The sequence below is a fragment of the Pongo abelii genome, chromosome 8 (genome assembly GCF_028885655.2).
Source record: "Pongo abelii isolate AG06213 chromosome 8, NHGRI_mPonAbe1-v2.0_pri, whole genome shotgun sequence".
NCBI classification, from domain to species: Eukaryota; Metazoa; Chordata; class Mammalia; order Primates; family Hominidae; genus Pongo; species Pongo abelii.
The window spans coordinates 108,942,991-108,960,600 of NC_071993.2; the positions used below are offsets into that span (position 1 = coordinate 108,942,991).

The window sequence follows — 17,610 nt, forward strand, 5'->3', positions numbered from 1 at the left end:
ATTTTATTTTATTTTATTTATTTTTTGAGACAAGGTCTCACTCTGTCACCTAGGCTGGAATGCAGTGGTGCAATCACGGCTCACCGCAGCCTTGACCTCCACGGCTCAAACCATCCTCCCTCCTCAGCCTCCCAAGTAGCTGGGACTACAGGCACACACTACCACACCTGACTAATTTTTGTAGAGACAAGGTCTCACCAAGTTGCTGAGGCTGGGCTCAAGTGATCCATCTACCTCAGCCTCCCAAAGTGCTAGGATTACAGGCATGAACCATGGCCAGCCAATGATTTAATCAAACATGCCTACATAATGAAATCTCCATAAGAAACCACAAGGACAGGGTTTGGAGAGCTTCTGGATAGCTAAACACATGGAGGCCTACAGGAAGGCAAACAAGAATTCATCTACGTGCCGGGAGGTTGGCACACCCCAACTCCACGGGGTCAGAAGCTCCTGGGCTCCAGACCCTTTCAGACCTCACCCTATGTATCTCTTCATCTGACTGCTTATATGTTTCTTTAAAATATCCTTTGTAATAAACTGGTAAATGTGTTTCCCTGAATTCTGTGAGCCACTCTAGCAAATTAATCAAACCTAAGGAGGAGGTTGTAGGAACCCCAATTTATAGCCGGTCCATCAGAAGCACAGGCAAGTCTCCCTCTCCCTCTCCCTCTCCCCCTCCCCTTCCCCCTGCCCCTCTCCTTCTTTTTTCGGTCTCCCTCTGTTGCCGAAGCTGGACTGTACTGCCGTGATCTCGGCTCGCTGCAACCTCCCTGCCTCGGGCTCCTGTGACTCTCTTGCCTCGGCCTGCTGGGTGCCTGGGATTGCAGGCGCGCGCTGCCACGCCTGAATGGTTTTTGTATTTTTGGTGGAGACGGGGTTTCGCCGTGTTGACCGGGCTGGTCTCCAGCTCCTGGCCTCGAGTGATCTGCCTGCCCCGGCCTCCAGAGGTGCTGGGATTGCAGACGGAGTGTCGCTCACTCAATACTCAATGGTGCTCAGGCTGGAGTGCAGTGGCGTGATCTCGGCTCGCTACAACCTCCACCTACCAGCCTCCTGCCTTGGCCTCTTAAAGTGCTAAGATTACAGCCTCTGCCCCGCCGCCACCCAGTCTAGGAAGTGAGGAGCATCTCTGCCTGGCCGCCCATCGTCTGGGATGTGAGGAGTGCCTCTGCCCAGCCGCCCCGTCTAGGAAGTGAGGAGCGCCTCTGCCCAGCCGCCCCGTCTGGGAAGTGAGGAGCGCCTCTGCCCGGCCGCCCCGTCTGGGAAATGAGGAGTGCCTCTGCCCGGCTGCCACCCCGTCTAGGAGGAAGTGAGGAGCGCCTCTGCCCAGCCGCCACCCCGTATGGGAAGTGAGGAGCGCCTCTGCCTGGCCACCCCGTCTGGGAGGTGAGGAGCACCTCTGCCCGGCCGCCCCATCTGGGAGGTGAGGAGCGCCTCTGCCTGGCCGCCACCCCGTCTGGGAGGAAGTGAGGAGCGCCTCTGCCCGGCTGCCCCATCTGGGAAGTGAGGAGCGCCTCTGCCCGGCCGCCACCCTGTATGGGAAGTGAGGAGCGCCTCTGCCCGGCCACCCCGTCTGGGAGGTGAGGAGCGCCTCTGCCCGGCCGCCCCGTCTGGGAGGTGAGGAGCACCTCTGCCCGGCCGCCCTGTCTGGGAGGTGAGGAGCGCCTCTGCCTGGACGCCACCCCGTCTGGGAGGAAGTGAGGAGCGTCTCTGCCCGGCCGCCCCGTCTGGGAAGTGAGGAACGCCTCTGCCCGGCCGCCCGGTCTGGGAAGTGAGGAGCGCCTCTGCCCGGCCGCCCCCTCTGGGAAGTGAGGAGCGCCTCTGCCCGGCCGCCCCCTCTGGGAGGTGAGGAGCGCCTCTGCCTGGCTGCCACCCCGTCTGGGAGGAAGTGAGGAGCATCTCTGCCCGGCCGCCCCGTCTGGGAAGTGAGGAGCGCCTCTGCCCGGCCGCCCCCGTCTGGGAGGTGAGGAGCGCCTCTGCCCGGCCGCCCTGTCTGGGAGGTGTACACAACAGCTCCGAAGAGACAGCGACCATCGGGAGAGGGCCATGAGGACGATGGCGGTTTTGTTGAAAAGAAGGGGGGGAAGTGTGGGGAAAGGAAGGAGAGATCAGATTGTTGCTGTGTCTGTGTAGAAAGAGGTGGGCATAGGAGACTCCATTTTGTTCTCACTAGGAGAAATTCTTCTGCCTTGGGATGCTGTTGATCTATGGCCTTTCCCCCAGCCCCGTGCTCTCTGAAACATGTGCTGTGTCAACTCAGGGTTAAATGGATTAAGGGCAGTGCAAGATGTGCTTTGTTAAACAGATGCTTGAAGGCAGCATGCTCTTTAAGAGTCATCACCACTCCCTAATCTCAAGTACCCAGGGGCACAAACACTGCAGAAGGCCGCAGGGACCTCTGCTTAGGAAAACCAGAGACCTTTGTTCACGTGTTTATCTCCTGACCTTCTCTCCACTATTATCCTATGACCCTGCCATATCCCCCTCTCCGAGAAACACCCAAGAATCATCAATAAATACTTCATAAATAAAAATAAAAATAAAAATAAAAATAAAAAGAAGCACAGGCAAAATAACCTTGGGCTTCTGACTGGCTTTGAAAGCCAGGGGCAGTCTTAGGGACTGAGCCCTAAACCCATGGGATCTGAAACTACCTCCAGGTAGATAGTGTCAGAATTGAAATACAGTACACCCGGCTGGTATCTGCTACATAACTGATTGCTTGCTTGGTGTGTAGGAAGTAAACCCTCCCCACATTTGGTCATAGAAGTCTTCTGTGTTGATTGTTGTTGTTGAGTGAGAAAACAGAAAAAACACTGTGTTTTTTTACACTCATAAGCCTGTACCAAAATTGCTTACCAAGTGATATAAGTTGCAATATAAATCATCCTAATTGTTTCCAAATAATTTGCTGATTTTTAGAAATTGTGATGTGATTCTGTTTGATACAGTTGTCACTTAATGATGCCCTTGTTTGAGCATGATTTGCCTTAGCAATCTACAAACTCGTCTGTCAATTTTCCCATGAAACTGAAGAGTCATGAGGTCCCTGGTGCTAACGGCTTTGTTGCAGCCAGCAAATATGACTAGATGCTGCCCATACATGACTACCTATGCACACACAGTACATTCCTGAATGCCAGCACCTCTCGTATGGCCTGGATCTGGACGGCCTGTATTTGGCCCCCTTTGATAACGCCATCCCACCAACACTGAGCCACTCCAGAGCAGTAGTGAGATGCAACCTACATCCCCAACCTCTGAGACCACCTATCCACATCCACTCCAGCACTGCTCCTAGGCTCTGTTCCTGTCTCCACAGTCACCAACAGGTGACATCATTAGCCTTGTGGTTTCAATAATTTATACTATTTATCAAGCAGAATGAAAATTTTAACCACTGCTATGGCCTTAAAAATATATATATACTGGAGGCCGGGCACAGTGGCTCACGCCTGTAATCCCAGCACTTTGGGAGGATGAGGCAGGTCAATCACAAGGTCAGGAGTTCAAGATCAGCCTGGCCAAGATGGTGAAACCCCGTCTCTACTAAAAATACAAAAATTAGCCAGGCGTGGTGGTGCTTGCCTATAATCCCAGCTACTCAGGAGGTGAGGCAGAGAATTGCTTGAACCTGGGAGGCGGAGGTTGCAGTGAGCTGAAATAGCACCACTGCACTCTATCCTGGGCAACAGAGCAAGACTCCATCTAAAAAAAAAAAAGATATACACATATATATATACACACACACACACACGTACATATATATGAATATATGTATATACACGTATGTATATACACGTATATATACGTATATACGTGTATATACATATATATATACACAGATCCCATGGGTTTATATATACACATATATGTATATATGTATATATAATACGTATATATACATACTTACATGTGTATATGTGTGTGTATATATACTGGAGGCCAAGCATAGTGGCTCATGCCTGTAAATCCCAACATTTTGGGAGGCTGAGGCAGGAGGATCACTTGCGGCCAGGAGTTCAAGACCAGCCTAAGCAACAGAGCAAGACTCCCATCTCTACAAAAAATATAAAAATAGCCAGGCATGGTGGTGCAAGCCTGTAGTCCTAGTTACTCATGAGACTGAGGTGGGAGGATTGCTTGCGCCCAGGAGTTCCAAGTTAGAGTGAGCCATAATCGTGCCACTGCATTACATCCTGGATGACAAAGCAAGACCCTGCCTCTAAAAAAAAATTACACACATAGGCCGGGCGCGGTGGCTCACTCCTGTAATCCCAGCACTTTGGGAGGCCAAGGCGGATGGGTCACCGGAGGTCAGGAGTTCAAGACCATCCTGGCCAACATGGTGAAACCCTGTCTCTACTAAAAATACAAAAAATTAGCCGGGTGTGGTGGTGGGCACCTGTAATCCCAGCTACTCGGGAAGCTGAGGCATGAGAATCATCTGAACCTGGGAGGCGGAGGTTGCAGTGAGCCAAGATCATGCCACTGCACTCCAGCCTGGGCAACACAGAGACTCTGTCTCAAAAAAAAATAAAAATAAATAAAATAAAATACACACACACATAAACACACACACACATATGTATGTACTGGCAGAATGACTCTAAATTTAGTGCTTCCTGTGGGGCTTCTTTCATGCTTGTAGCAATTTCCTATTTCAACACAAAATGAGTTCCACTTTCTCCTGAAATCTCCTTGTAGGACCCACTGAAGTCCGTACCTTTCTTCTGATGCCTACCTACAGGTTTGGAAATATGTGACTTAAGAAGAGTCCAAGTTTTCCATTAAGAGTAACTTAAAGGAAAATTTACTCTCCCAGAGACTATATCCCCTCACTCCCCAATCCTGTGGTGGCAGTGAGAGTGGCAGCAATAATCAAGGAGTATAGCTAGGAGGTGAAAGTAATTGGTTCGGTTTTGCTACCTCTTAACTGCTCCAGGCAAGACCTTTCTTTTTTTTTTTTTCCTTCAGTATAAGCACCTTCCCCCATCATTACCTATAGCATTCACACACAGATGTGAGATTGTTTCATTTCTGACCCAGATTCTGGCTTTGAGTATTAAGTCTTTCCAAACTCCATATTTCTTCATATTTCACTATGAAGATTATAAACTTATCTGAAATGGCAGAAATTCACTTTGCTTTCAATTTCTCATTCTGCTGTATACTGCCGAACAGGGGTACATAATGAGAAGTGAGAGCAGCAGCCTGGCCTGCTGCCCAGCTGGAAGCAGGAAGTTCACCTGATAAGGACTTGATGCTCCAAATTCTAAAAACTGGAAAGGGAGATAGAAGCGGGGGAAGGAAGATCTGGAAACATGCCCATGGGTAGTAATGAAGAAAGTGAATTCAGCCTGACGGTGGGACCTTCTGCCCAGCCTCTGTCAACTTAATGCCTCGTTATCTTCTCCATCTTCCCTAACCCCAGGGCAGTAAATTAAGGAGCAGGTGGAAAAAGCGCCTAAGAAAGCAAGGCAAGATAAAAACTCTTTTGAGGGTGAAGTTATGAACTAGGGCGAGGAGGGAGTTAGAACATTTGGGTAGACCAGGTTCATTGGCTAGAAATGTGGGGGTTTGGGTGAACAGATAATATATCTGTAACTTTACAGTAATGAACATACAATCTTATCATATCAGCCCCACCTTCAACTGTTCCTCATCATCCACTTAATCTTGGGCAAGCTTTTTTTCTACTCTCTTATCCTCCCTCCATGCACTCTACACTCTAACCACCTGGAATTATGCTCTATTCTCCAAACACACCACATTTTCAAGCCTCCAAGCACCTAAACATGCTGGTCCCCTAAGTGGTATGTCCTTCCCTGACTCCTCCACACAGAAAATCCCTAGTGTTTCTTCATGACTCAGGTCAAATGCAACCTTCCAATACCTTCTCTAATGCTCCAGTCAGCATACTCACTCTATACAAATCTTTCCTCCATCATTTATCACAGACATGATTAAGAGAACAGCCTCCGGGGTCAGACAGACATGAATTTTAACCTTAGTTATGCAGCTTACTAGCTGCGCAACTGTGGTACCAGCCTGCAAGATGGACCCCAACCTGGTATTCACACACTCATATAGTCCCTTTCCACACTGTATCAGGGTTGGTCTGTGTGACCATTAGGAATGATATGTTACTTGAGATTAGGTTATAAGTGATACTATGGCTTCCATCCTGGGCTCTCGCTCCCCTTCTCTTTCTCTCTTAGATTAACTGCTTTGGGGAAAGACAGCTGCCATGCCTACTAACCCTATGGAGAGACCCACGTGGTGAATAACTGAGGCTTACCAACAACCATTAGGTGAGCCTGAAAGCAGATTTTTGAGCCCCAGTAGAACCTCAGATACTTGCTGCCCCAACTCACCTGGTCATCATCTTATTTTAATAAAGTTTAAGCCTTAAGGTTTTTTTTAATTCTTTGCCACTTCTGCATTCTTCTCTTTAACACTCTTTAAGAACAGCTGTGCCACGTTAATGTGATCCTCAAGTATGCATATTACCTTTATTCCTTAAAAAGCATCCTGTTGAGAGGCCCTATGCCAAAACTATCCAGTTAAGTTTCTCCTGGATTCCTGAACCACAGAAACTGTGAGGTGATAAATGTTTGTTTTAAACCACTACGTCTGGGGTAGTTTGTTACACAGCAGTAGATAACTAATACACCTGGGAAGGTAACAGTTCAGAATTTATAGTAAGAAAATTTGGGTTCAAATCCAGGCAATGATACTTACTAACAGAATAACCCTGGGCAAAGTAATTAATCTCCTGAGCCTCAGTTTCCTTTCTTTTAAAATGAAAAAATTGAAACTACAGTAATACATGTTACAAAGTAAATAGCACAGCCTAAAACTAGGATATAAAATAAGCCAGAAATGAAGTCTATAGCAAAAACAAATCTGAACCCTAAGATAATGAAGTTCAGGGACCCCAGCTAAAATAGGCTAAACACTCATCTGTTAAGTGTTATAAAAAGCAGCTGTTCTTGGTCTTTGACTTGAAATAAAGGATCAGACTTACTTCTAAACACCCAAAAGGTATGGAAAAATGCAAACTGTAACCTACTTACCCAAAAGTAAAATTTATATCATTATTTCAGACCTATGAAAGCAAGACTGTATAGTTTATAAGCAATATAAGAAGCTGGAAGGTTGGGCGCAGTGGCTCACGCCTGTAATCCCAGCACTTTGGGAAGCCAAGGCAGGCAGATCACCTAAGGTCAGGAGTTCTAGACCAGCCTGGCCAACATGGTGAAACCCTGTCTCTACTAAAAAATACAAAAATTAGCCAACATGGTGGCGCGCGACTGTAGTCCCAGCTACTCGGGAAGCTGAGGCAGGAGAATCACTTGAATCCAGGAGGCAGAGGTTGCAGTGAGCTGAGATCATGCCACTGCACTCCAGCCTAGGCAATAGAGTAAGACTCCGTCTCAAAAAAAAAAAAAAAAAAAAAAGCAAGCTAGAGGTCTACTCTATTTAGACTGAAATCCTTTATACCTCCCTAGATCCCAGGCCTGGCACTGCAATGGAGTTTAGTCAGTTTGCTGTTCACCAAATTACTCTCTTGCCCAAAATACGGAGGTAGCAATTCTGATGTCACACTCAATTCAGATATTTTATAAGGACTAAAGATAATATACACATTTGAGATCACATTAATGTGGCACAGCTGTTCTTGGGTGTTAAAGAGAAGAATGTAGGAGGAGTGGCAAAGGAGAAAGAAAACTCTTAAGGTTTAAACTTTATTAAAATATGATGATGGCTAAGTGTAATGGCACACACCTGTAGTCCCAGCTACTTTGGGAGGCTGAGGTGGGAGGACTGCTTGAGCCTAGGAGTTGAAGACCAGCCTGGGCAACACAGTAAGGCCCTGTCACAAAGTAAAAAGAAAATATTATGATTCTGAGTTGCCTCCAGTTGTGCTCATTATAAAGAATTGTGATGGTTGGCCAGGTGTGGTGGCTCATGCCTGTAGTCCCAGCACACTGGGAGGCTGAAGTGGGCGGATCACCTGAAGTCAGGAGTTAGAGACCAGCCTGGCCAAGATGGTGAAACCCCATCTCTAGTAAAAATACAAAAATTAGCAGGACACAGTGGTGTGTACCTGTAATTCCAGCTACTTGGGAGGCTGAGGCAGAAGAATCACTTGAACCTGGGAAACAGAGGTTGCAGTGAGCCGAGATCATGCCACTGCACTCCAGCCTAGGCAACAGAGTGAGACTCTGTCTCAAAACAAAAACAAAAACAAAAACAAAAAACTGTGATGGTCAATCAGATCTCCTCAGGAGGCAGGAATCTCCCGGCCAGGCCACTGGAGACATAATCTGCCCAGCTAATAGGGCTCCAGCTAGGCTGTCAGGACAATGTAGGCTAAGAATGGATCAGAAGCGCTCTCTCTCTCTAAATTCTTCCTACCTAATGTGAAAGCTCAGAGACAACTAAGTGGTCTGCTGGTATTGCATATCTTTGATTACAACAGCCCCCTGCGATCACTATATTCATGTGTCGGCTCTCTCTTCATGCAGTGTGCCTAGAAGTGATCATGCAGATATGTGCAGAATCCACATTGTGGTTTGTGCTTATTACCTCTTCTGAAAAGATGTACAGATCCAGGCCAGAAAATGTTCCCTAACACTTCTCTCCACATGCAAATGTGTTTTTCTTGAAGTATACACAGACCATGAATTTTCTTTTTTTTTGTTTTAGACAGTCTCGCTCTGTCGCCCAGGCTGGAGTGCAGTGGCACAATCTCAGCTCACTGCAAGCTCCGCCTCCTGGGTTCACGCCATTCTCCTGCCTCAGCCTCCCAAGTAGCTGAGACTACAGGCGCCCACCACTGCGCCCAGATAATTTTTTGTATTTTTAGTAGAGACGGGGTTTCACCGTGGTCTCGATCTCCTGACCTTGTGATCCGCCCGCCTCGGCCTCCCAAGGTGCTGGTATTACAGGCGTGAGCCACCGCGCCCGGCCTACACAGACCATGAATTTTCTAACATTCAATTCTTTAAAATAGATTTGTACACATTAAATGAACCATGGTACTTACATATAGAGATCCATAGGAAACTCCTTCATCATGTGTGTTACAATAAACTCTACCATCAGGTCTGAAAGGGGAATACAGAAAAACTGGATCAATTACAATGGAATTCATTTCTTGCCTTTGAGTTGGAAAAAAAGCTTCTGAGTACACCTTGCACTCACACTGAATGGCATCCACTAACCACATCTTTATTCATATACACTTATTTTATATAACGCACTTTGTGTAACACTGTTCACCACCTGCCACTTGTAAAGTAATAAGAAATTATTTCACTCGCTGACCTCCATAAGGATACCCTGACCTGCCAATAAATTCAGATAAATGGAGAATTTCATTGTATAGATATTTCATCCCATGGCATTAATGCAGACCGCCAAAGGGAAATCATATTCTGAGACTAGACAATGAGGCAAGCTCAGAGAAGAAATTATGGATCACATTTTTGTAACCAGAGACTCAGCTCTAAAGCTATGTCAGTCAATCTCATCTTACTATCATGCTCAGTTAGACAGATATTGACTGAAATGGGCTGTGGGGCTTTGGGTCAATAGAGGCTTATTATATAGCCTTAATTACTGTTTCTAAAATTAAGTAGATTTAGAAACTGGGGCTGACTATCCAAGTGAAATGGGATTAAGAATTCAGCTAATTCCCTGAGGAAAATGCAGAATTCTGGACAGAAAAAATTACCCAAGATACAGCCCCCTACCTGTCAACTCAATCAGCCTCATCTCAGTTTAATTTACTCAGGGGGAAGTTTTGTATATGTGAACCATGAACTTCAAGCCTCCTGGCCAGCTGGCACATCAATTCGAACCAAGAAAGGATGGGAAGAATTTGAAATCTTTTTTTTTTTTGAGATGCAGTCTCGCCCCGGCTGGAGTGCAATGCCGCGATCTTGGCTCACTGCAACCTCTGCCTCCTGGGTTCAAGCGATTCTCCTGCCTCAGCCTCCTGAGTAGCTGGGATTACAGGCGCCTGCCAACACGACCAGCTAATTTTTGTATTTTCAGTACAGACGGGTTTTCACCATGTTGGCCAGGCTGGTCTCAAACTCCTGACCTCAAGTGATCCTTGAGGAGGCCCACCTCAGCCTCCCAAAGTGCTGGGATTACAGGTGTGAGCCACTGCACCCAGCCTGAAATCTTGATCATGTATCTTGTAAATCATGTATCTTGTAAATCATGTATCAAGTTTAGACATAGCCATTTGTCTCACTGGAATGACTTTTTTCTTTGAACAACAGGACCCTTTTATTGACCACTCTATAAGTGGGGTTGCTTTACCAAACACAACAATAAACATGGTTTCTTAGGCCAGGGAAAAAAGACAACTAATAATTTATTTGCGGAAGAAGCACATCAAACAGGTTCTACTTTTCATCTTCATCATGAAAGCCTATCGCTGTCACAGAACAATGTCAATGTTGATGATACTAACTCACCCAGTACTGCACATACTAAAGGACGGCAGGGAAGATTCTTGTCTGCTGCCTTCTTCCTGTGTCTCATAGGCTTCACACACAAAAAATGAAGAAAGGAAATTAGTAGACACTGGCACTGACATCCAATGGCCCATCATCATGTTCCTTGTGCAAATAAAATCACTATTACAGGGATACTTCCTTTTCTTTCTCTTTTTTGCATGGTAAGAGAGGAATGGGGTAGCATGGGATGAGGTGGGGAAGGGAGGACTTGTGAATGCTTCAGTTATCAATGCATGCCTGTTACAAAATTACAATTCACAACCTCAAAGGGTACTAGAGAATACTACAATGGGAAAACTGTTGGTTTTACTTTGCTTTTAGTTATATAAGTGGCATTACTAACGACAAAAGAGGTACACTGGTATTTTTCTTTGACAATAAATAATAATAATAAAAAAAGAGGAAGTGATGGTGCCACCTATAGAAGCAGCAACAGTAGTAGTTGCAAAAAAATAAAGTAAGTTTTACATCTAAACCTCAATGTAATTTTTTTTTTTTGAGACGGAGTCTCGCTCTGTTGCACAGGCTTGAGTGCAGTGGCATGATCTCGGCTCACTGCAAGCTCCGTCTCCTGGATTCGCGCCATTCTCCTGACTCAGCCTCTTGAGTAGCTGGGACTACGGGTGCCTGCCACCACACCCGGCTAATTTTTTGTACTTTTAGTAGAAACGGGGTTTCATCCTGTTAGCCAGGATGGTCTCAATCTCCTGACCTTGTGATCCGGCCTCGGCCTCCCAAAGTGTTGGGATTACAGGTATGAGCCACCAAGCCTGGCCCTCAATATGATATTTTTTAACATACCTCCAAGCTTTAAGAAATTCCCTGATCCTCCATATTCTATTTGCCCACTTCTCAGATGAACAAATCTGAGCAGCAGCTAGTCTTAGCCAATCAAAAATTATACTACATTTTGAAAACAAAAGGCTTAGAACGATTTCCTTGCTGAAACCTATACTATTGAAATCCAGTATCAGGCCAGGTGCGGTGGCTCACACCTGTAATCTCAGCACTTGGGAGGCCAAGGTGGGCGGATCATCTGAAGTCAGGAGCTGGAGACCAGCCTGGCCAACGTGGTGAAACCCCGTCTGTAACAAAAATACAAAAATTAGCCAAGCATGGTGGCGGGCACCTGTAATCCCAGCTACTCAGGAGGCTGAGGCAGAAGAACTGTTTGAGCCCAAGAGGCAGAGGTTGCAGTGAGCAGAGATCACACCATTGCACTCCAGCCTGGGAGAGAGAGAGAGAGAGAGACAGAGACAGAGAGACTCTGCCTCAAAAAAAAAAAAAGAAATCCAGTATCATTGCCACGCTTGTGAATCTTCCAAAACTCTCGAATAAGAAACAGCTCCATGACACACAAAAATCCCAACAACAAGCATGGGTCTGTTGAACAGCCGTCATGCAAAGCCCTTTGGCACAACTTTCCACCCACATTTGTTCTAGTAAGATCAATTTCATCCCAACCCTGCCGACATATAAAAAATTTCCTCTAAGAAAAAACAAGAAGCAAAAGAAACACCTACCATTCTATGTAAGTTTACTCGAAAATTCATGTTGTCATCATGCAAAAATGCATTGGCATATTGATCCTAATAAAAATATAGAGAAAAAGTAAGAAGCGAGAGCTATATTTAAGAAACTGTTTGTAATCTATCGCACTTCGTACAAATCCTTGGACTTTGAGAACTACTTTCAAGGATCAGCTGGACAGCTAATAGGATGAGCCTAGAGCCTTATGTCAAACCCTACTTAAGCCATGAGATTTTTCTTTATTATAATTTCCCAGTGTATCTCTAACTGGTCAAAAATTTCCAAGCAAAAACAATAAAAATTAAGACGCAGGGACTTAAGGCAGATGCTGAGAGGAATGACAGTAATCTGTTTTCCTATTCCCTCTTCCGTCCCATCTGCCCAAGGAGCTGGCTCTGTTTGTGATAGCTTAAGGTTTTCACAGGGGCTGCAGGATTCATGTGCAGGCTCCACATGAGGGTTTAGGAGCAAGAAGAAAAATCTGTGCTCTGCTGGGAATGGGTTCAGCCCAACAGAAGCAAACTGCTACACAGGCAGCGTGGAAGCAGGCAAGACCCTGTCTATTCCGGGCTTTCCTGAAGACTGATGGAAAATCAAAAACCTCTTACCATGGATTAGTAATAAGCATCCCTTGGCCCTTTCCCAATACCTTTTCTGAAGATCTGACAAGCCTACAGACTCCAATTACAAGGAACTGTTACAATTTGTGAAAAACAACTCCTTTAAAGATTTTCTTAGAAAGATTTTTGAAAAGCAATTATACCAGGTCCACTGCTAATAAGCAGCTCTTCTATAACTAGCCACCCCTAATCTTGTGAAAAGGAGGTCATCTTTCCACAGAGAACATGAAGAGAGAGAGACTGAGAGAGATCTCTACTTCACGTGGACTACCTTCACCATTTTTCTTAAGAGAGAAAAGAGCAGAGTGGGGAATAGTAAAGGGGGAGGCTGACGCTATAAATTTAGCTCTAAACTCACTCAAGTTCTGCCATGCCTGTGTGTCTGTCACCAAGATACATGGTGAGTTTGAACCTAATTAGTCCAACCAAAAGTGGCTTCTTAAAAAGCCAAAGCACCCCTTCTTTTTTCCCCTCAGCTCTTGTTCCTCAGCAAACTGCAATTACTGAGTTTCCAATTCCCCTCTCTGGCTTTACTATCCACCCCTTCTCCCCATCACAGGAAACCTGAGCTCCTTTTTTATTTTTATTTTTTAAACTGCTCCACTGCCGGGCATGGTGGCTCACGCCTGTAATCCCAGCACTTTGGGAGGCCGAGGTGGGTGGATCACCTGAGGTCAGGAGTTTGAGACCAGCCTGGCCAACATGGCAAAACCCCGTCTCTACTAAAATTACAAAAATTAGCCGGGCAAGGTGGCGCTGCCTGTAATCCCAGCGACTAGGGGGGCCGAGGCAAGAGGATTGCTTGAACCTGGGAGGCGGAGGTTGCAGTGAGCCGAGATCATGCCACTGCACTCCAGCCTGGGCAACAGAGCAATACTCCGTCTCAAAACAAACAAACTGCTCCACAGTTTAAAAACACAGTGCTAAACAGCATGGAAGCAGACAAGATCCTGTCTATCTGTGGCTTCATCGAAGACTACACTCTAGTGGGAGAAGACAGATAATACAAAGGGGGAAGATTTTCTCTCCTAAACTTTAGGACCCTAAATGTCATGAGATAGTAATGGGGTGAGGGGAGGCAGGGAAAGACAGCACTTTGTAAAAGACTGCCTAATAGCAGAAGGCTAGTGCGACCTACCTCTGCAATACATGTAAGGATAATCAGACAGAGTTTGCCACTGTGAAGCCTGTGTTCATCTGTAAAGAAAAAAGAAACTCTTCTCTGTAAATCATCCAGACTTACATCATCTGTTTCAATACAGAACAAGGATGTATATCATAAAAGGAAACATTCACACTTTCTCTTCCCACAAAATCCATAAATGAAAATCAAGGTACTACTATAGTAATTCTTGCTTCCCTCCTAGGCAAAAGAATTCCCCCAGAAGATTTATTTTTTTAATATCCTGGTAGTCTGTTAAATGGCTAACCACCTTCCTGAGAGCCATCTAACTCATAATGGTTCCTACTGTCATGGCTCAAATAGTGGCCAGTACTCTCACATCAGCCCTTTGCTGACAGAACTTGAATAGTCAGGTCCATTTCCTTTTCCACCCTCTCATCTGTCAGCTCTAAGCAACACCTACCACAAAATCTAGAAAGATTTCATGACTGCTCATAGCAAACTGGCAATGAAATCAAAAAGAAATTAACTGGAGACTAGGGTCCAGCCCACGCTTCTCCTTGCAATTGTATACTTATGCACTAGAAAGCTGTGAACTCTTGATCATTTTCCTTCTTGTCAAAGTTACTCATTCAACAAATATTTACTTAGCACTACTATGTGGCAGGCACTGTGCAAGGCACTAGAGATATAGCACTGAACAAAACAGACAAAGGTCCCTGGTCTCTCACAACTCACATTCTAGTTATTAAAAAAGAAGAAGGCAATCTCAATAGCAGGGCTCTAAGCCCACACACAAAAGGACAAAAAAGAGCTAATTCATTACTGCCAAGTATGAGAACCCATCAAGCTTACTTTACTTTCCAGAAACTCTGTGGGTGAAGGAGTGAAAAGGAAGTAAGAAGAGGATCACGCCAGCATAGCCAAAACAGACAAATGGCTCATGATTTTCAAATTAGCTTCAACAAGACCCAGAATGAAGTCCAATCTAGAGAGAAGACCTCTTAATGGATTAGAGTGCTGTAGATGTTAGCTATTACTATTTACCCTGACATTGACCTGCTTCTTTCTCAAAAATGGGATCTATCAATTAAAACCTGACAATTAGATGGCATAATGGAGATTACAGTCCACAAATATACTCACGTCTCCTCAGAGATAGGCAATGCAAAAAGAGTAATGGTGACAATCCCTATCTGACACTCCCTGTAGCTTCATCAAAGCCCCGATATAGCCAAAGAGTAACGCCCTTGCCTCCAGACAACTAGATTCATGACTCTTCTATCCACCTTTAGCCACAGTTTCTATGGCACTATCCTCCCAAAAACTGATACGCAACTCCCACAGAAAAGCCTGCAGCTATCTCTCCACTTAAAATTTTTTTAATTTTAAAATTAAAGTGTTTATGAATACAAAACTAAGGCCTATTTCATTACAGACAGTCTTTTAAACTCAAAAAAGCATATACACACAAAACAATGAAAATCAAATTCAATCATACCACCCAAATGTTATAACTGTTAAGACTCTGGTGAATCAACTTTAAGTCTATGCATAGATATACATGGTTTTTACAATTTTTTGCCTAGTATCTATTGTAAAGGTTGAGCAGAAGCTTCTTTAAGGTGACACCACCAAAGTCAGAAAAATCCCAAGGAATAAAGGCTTTAAAAGCAGGGGAAAACCCAAGGGAATAGGGGTTGGGCTTGGTGGCTCACACCTGTAATCCCAGCACTTTGGGAGTCTGAGGTGGGAGGATCACCTGAGGTCAGGAGTTGGAGACAAGCTTGGCCAACATGGTGAAACCCCATCTCTACTAAAGATACAAAAATCAGCCAGGCATGGTGGCATGCGCCTGTAATCCCAGCTACTCAGGAGGCTGAGGCAGGAGAATCACTTGAATCCGCGAGGCAGAGGTTGCAATGAGCCGAGAAGATCGTGCCACTGCACTCCAGCCTGGGTGACAGAGTGAGACTCTGTCTCAAACAAACAAACAAAACCAAAGGAATGATAAATACAAAATTCTAGGCCGGGCATGGTGGCTCATGCTTGTAATCCCAGCACTTTGGGGCAAGGCAAGTGGATCACAAGGTCAGGAGATCGAGACCATCCTGGCCAACATGGTGAAACCTCATCTCTACTAAAATACAAAAAATTAGCTGGGCATGGTGGCGCAAGCCTGTAATCCCAGCTACTCGGGAGGCTGAGGCAGGGGAATCGCTTGAACCCGGGAGGCAGAGGTTGCAGTGAGCCGAGATCGTGCCACTGCACTCCAGCCTGGCGACAGAGCAAGACTCGTCTTAAAAAAAAAAAAAAAAAAAATTCTGCAGAATGGAGAGGAGAGAAGTGATTAGGGAGGGGACACACAGGTAGCTTCAACAGCATTAATGTTGTTTTATTTAAGTTGGGTGGTAGGTTCACATATGTTCATTTTATTATTATACTTTATAAGTTATGCTATTTATTATAGTTATTATAAACTTTATACCTTATTATACATATCTATTAAAAGTATCTTTTTGGGTTTAAAGGATAAATATATAAGAAAAAGGAAAAAGATAATATCCTCATGGGGGCGGTGGAAGCAGAGCCAAGAAAAAGTTGCTTCTATTGCTGCTAAAAACATAATGAGATGCTGTTAGCCAAGGCATGCAGCAGGTCAGGGGCTGAGGCAGGAAGAAAGCTGGGCCAATAAAGCCACACAGGAGTCATTTTTGAAATTATCTCTTCATTCCTAACCTTGCTCTTTGCCATATTTAGGTTGCCTGTTGGCCAAAACCACTCATTCTGCAATTAATCAGCCTTTAATTTTGCCTTCCATTTTATGGATGGCAAGTGACCAGGACAAAGAGGCTTATATAATCACTAAAGCTAAAAATGAGTTCCAAGGGCCTCAGTTCACTGTGTTATATCAGGCAAAGCTAAAAGTTCATTTTCTAGGTCACATCCATGCAGTTTCTCTATTCTGTGGTTGCTGCAATACTTCTAGAGAAAGGAAGAGGTTACCATTTCCATAAAGAAGCAATGGCTTCAAGAAAGTGATACACAAGTCTGGTTATCCTTGCTTACCAGATCTCCCTTGCCAAGTCTCAGAGGTTCAGCTATCTCTGCAGCTCCCAATGGACTGTTTTATGTTAGGAGTTAGTGACATGGACTACTTACATCTATCTCATCCCTGCTATAGCTCTCTCTCTTGAAAGAGAACACTCGCAAAACATAAAGGAAGAAAAAAGTCTAAGTTTGCAAGGCAGAAATCTCCAAGAGCTAATACAATATGTCTGAGTGTAACATATGTTAGACTCTGCCCACCCAGGCTCCTTTCTGCTCTGGCAATTCTTCATTTCCCATACTTACCTTTTAGCTCTCCTATCTCTGTCTACCAATGTTTCTTTCTCACTCTAAAAGCCTCCGAATCCTGGTCTTCTCCTCCTATGCAGTTCTTGCCTTTCAGCTCCATTCTGAAACTTCTGAAAACTCTCCAACCAGAAACCTACCTACCTCACTTGGCAAATAAGAGCCTTCTAGAGTATACTTAATGCCTAAGGGAAACTTAAACCACCTACAAGGCATTAATCTCTCCTCACAGAAAGTAAAGTGGCAAAAACCATAGTATTTCAGCAATTTTGCTTCTAAAGTGGAACTGGTTTTTTTGTTATTTGGGAATCTGAAGTTCATCTGCGGACCATAATTTAAGAACCCAAATGTAAACTACTGAACAGTTAGTTCCTAAAAAGGATTTAAAGATTCTTATAAAGAAGCCTTAAAAAGGAAGAATCTATGCCAAATTGTTAAG

At 44.8% G+C, this 17,610-nt stretch overlaps 1 protein-coding gene across 1 annotated transcript in view; it reads right to left on the bottom strand.

The window, feature by feature from the left end:
* Positions 1–17,610, bottom strand: part of ARMH3 (armadillo like helical domain containing 3) — a gene marked incomplete at its 5' end in the record, with an annotated part of 185,268 nt that overhangs the window by 142,934 nt on the left and 24,724 nt on the right. Inside the window, 1 exon segment of the mRNA NM_001159813.1 lies at positions 9,059–9,119. Within this exon segment, the coding sequence (NP_001153285.1) occupies positions 9,059–9,119 (61 nt within the window).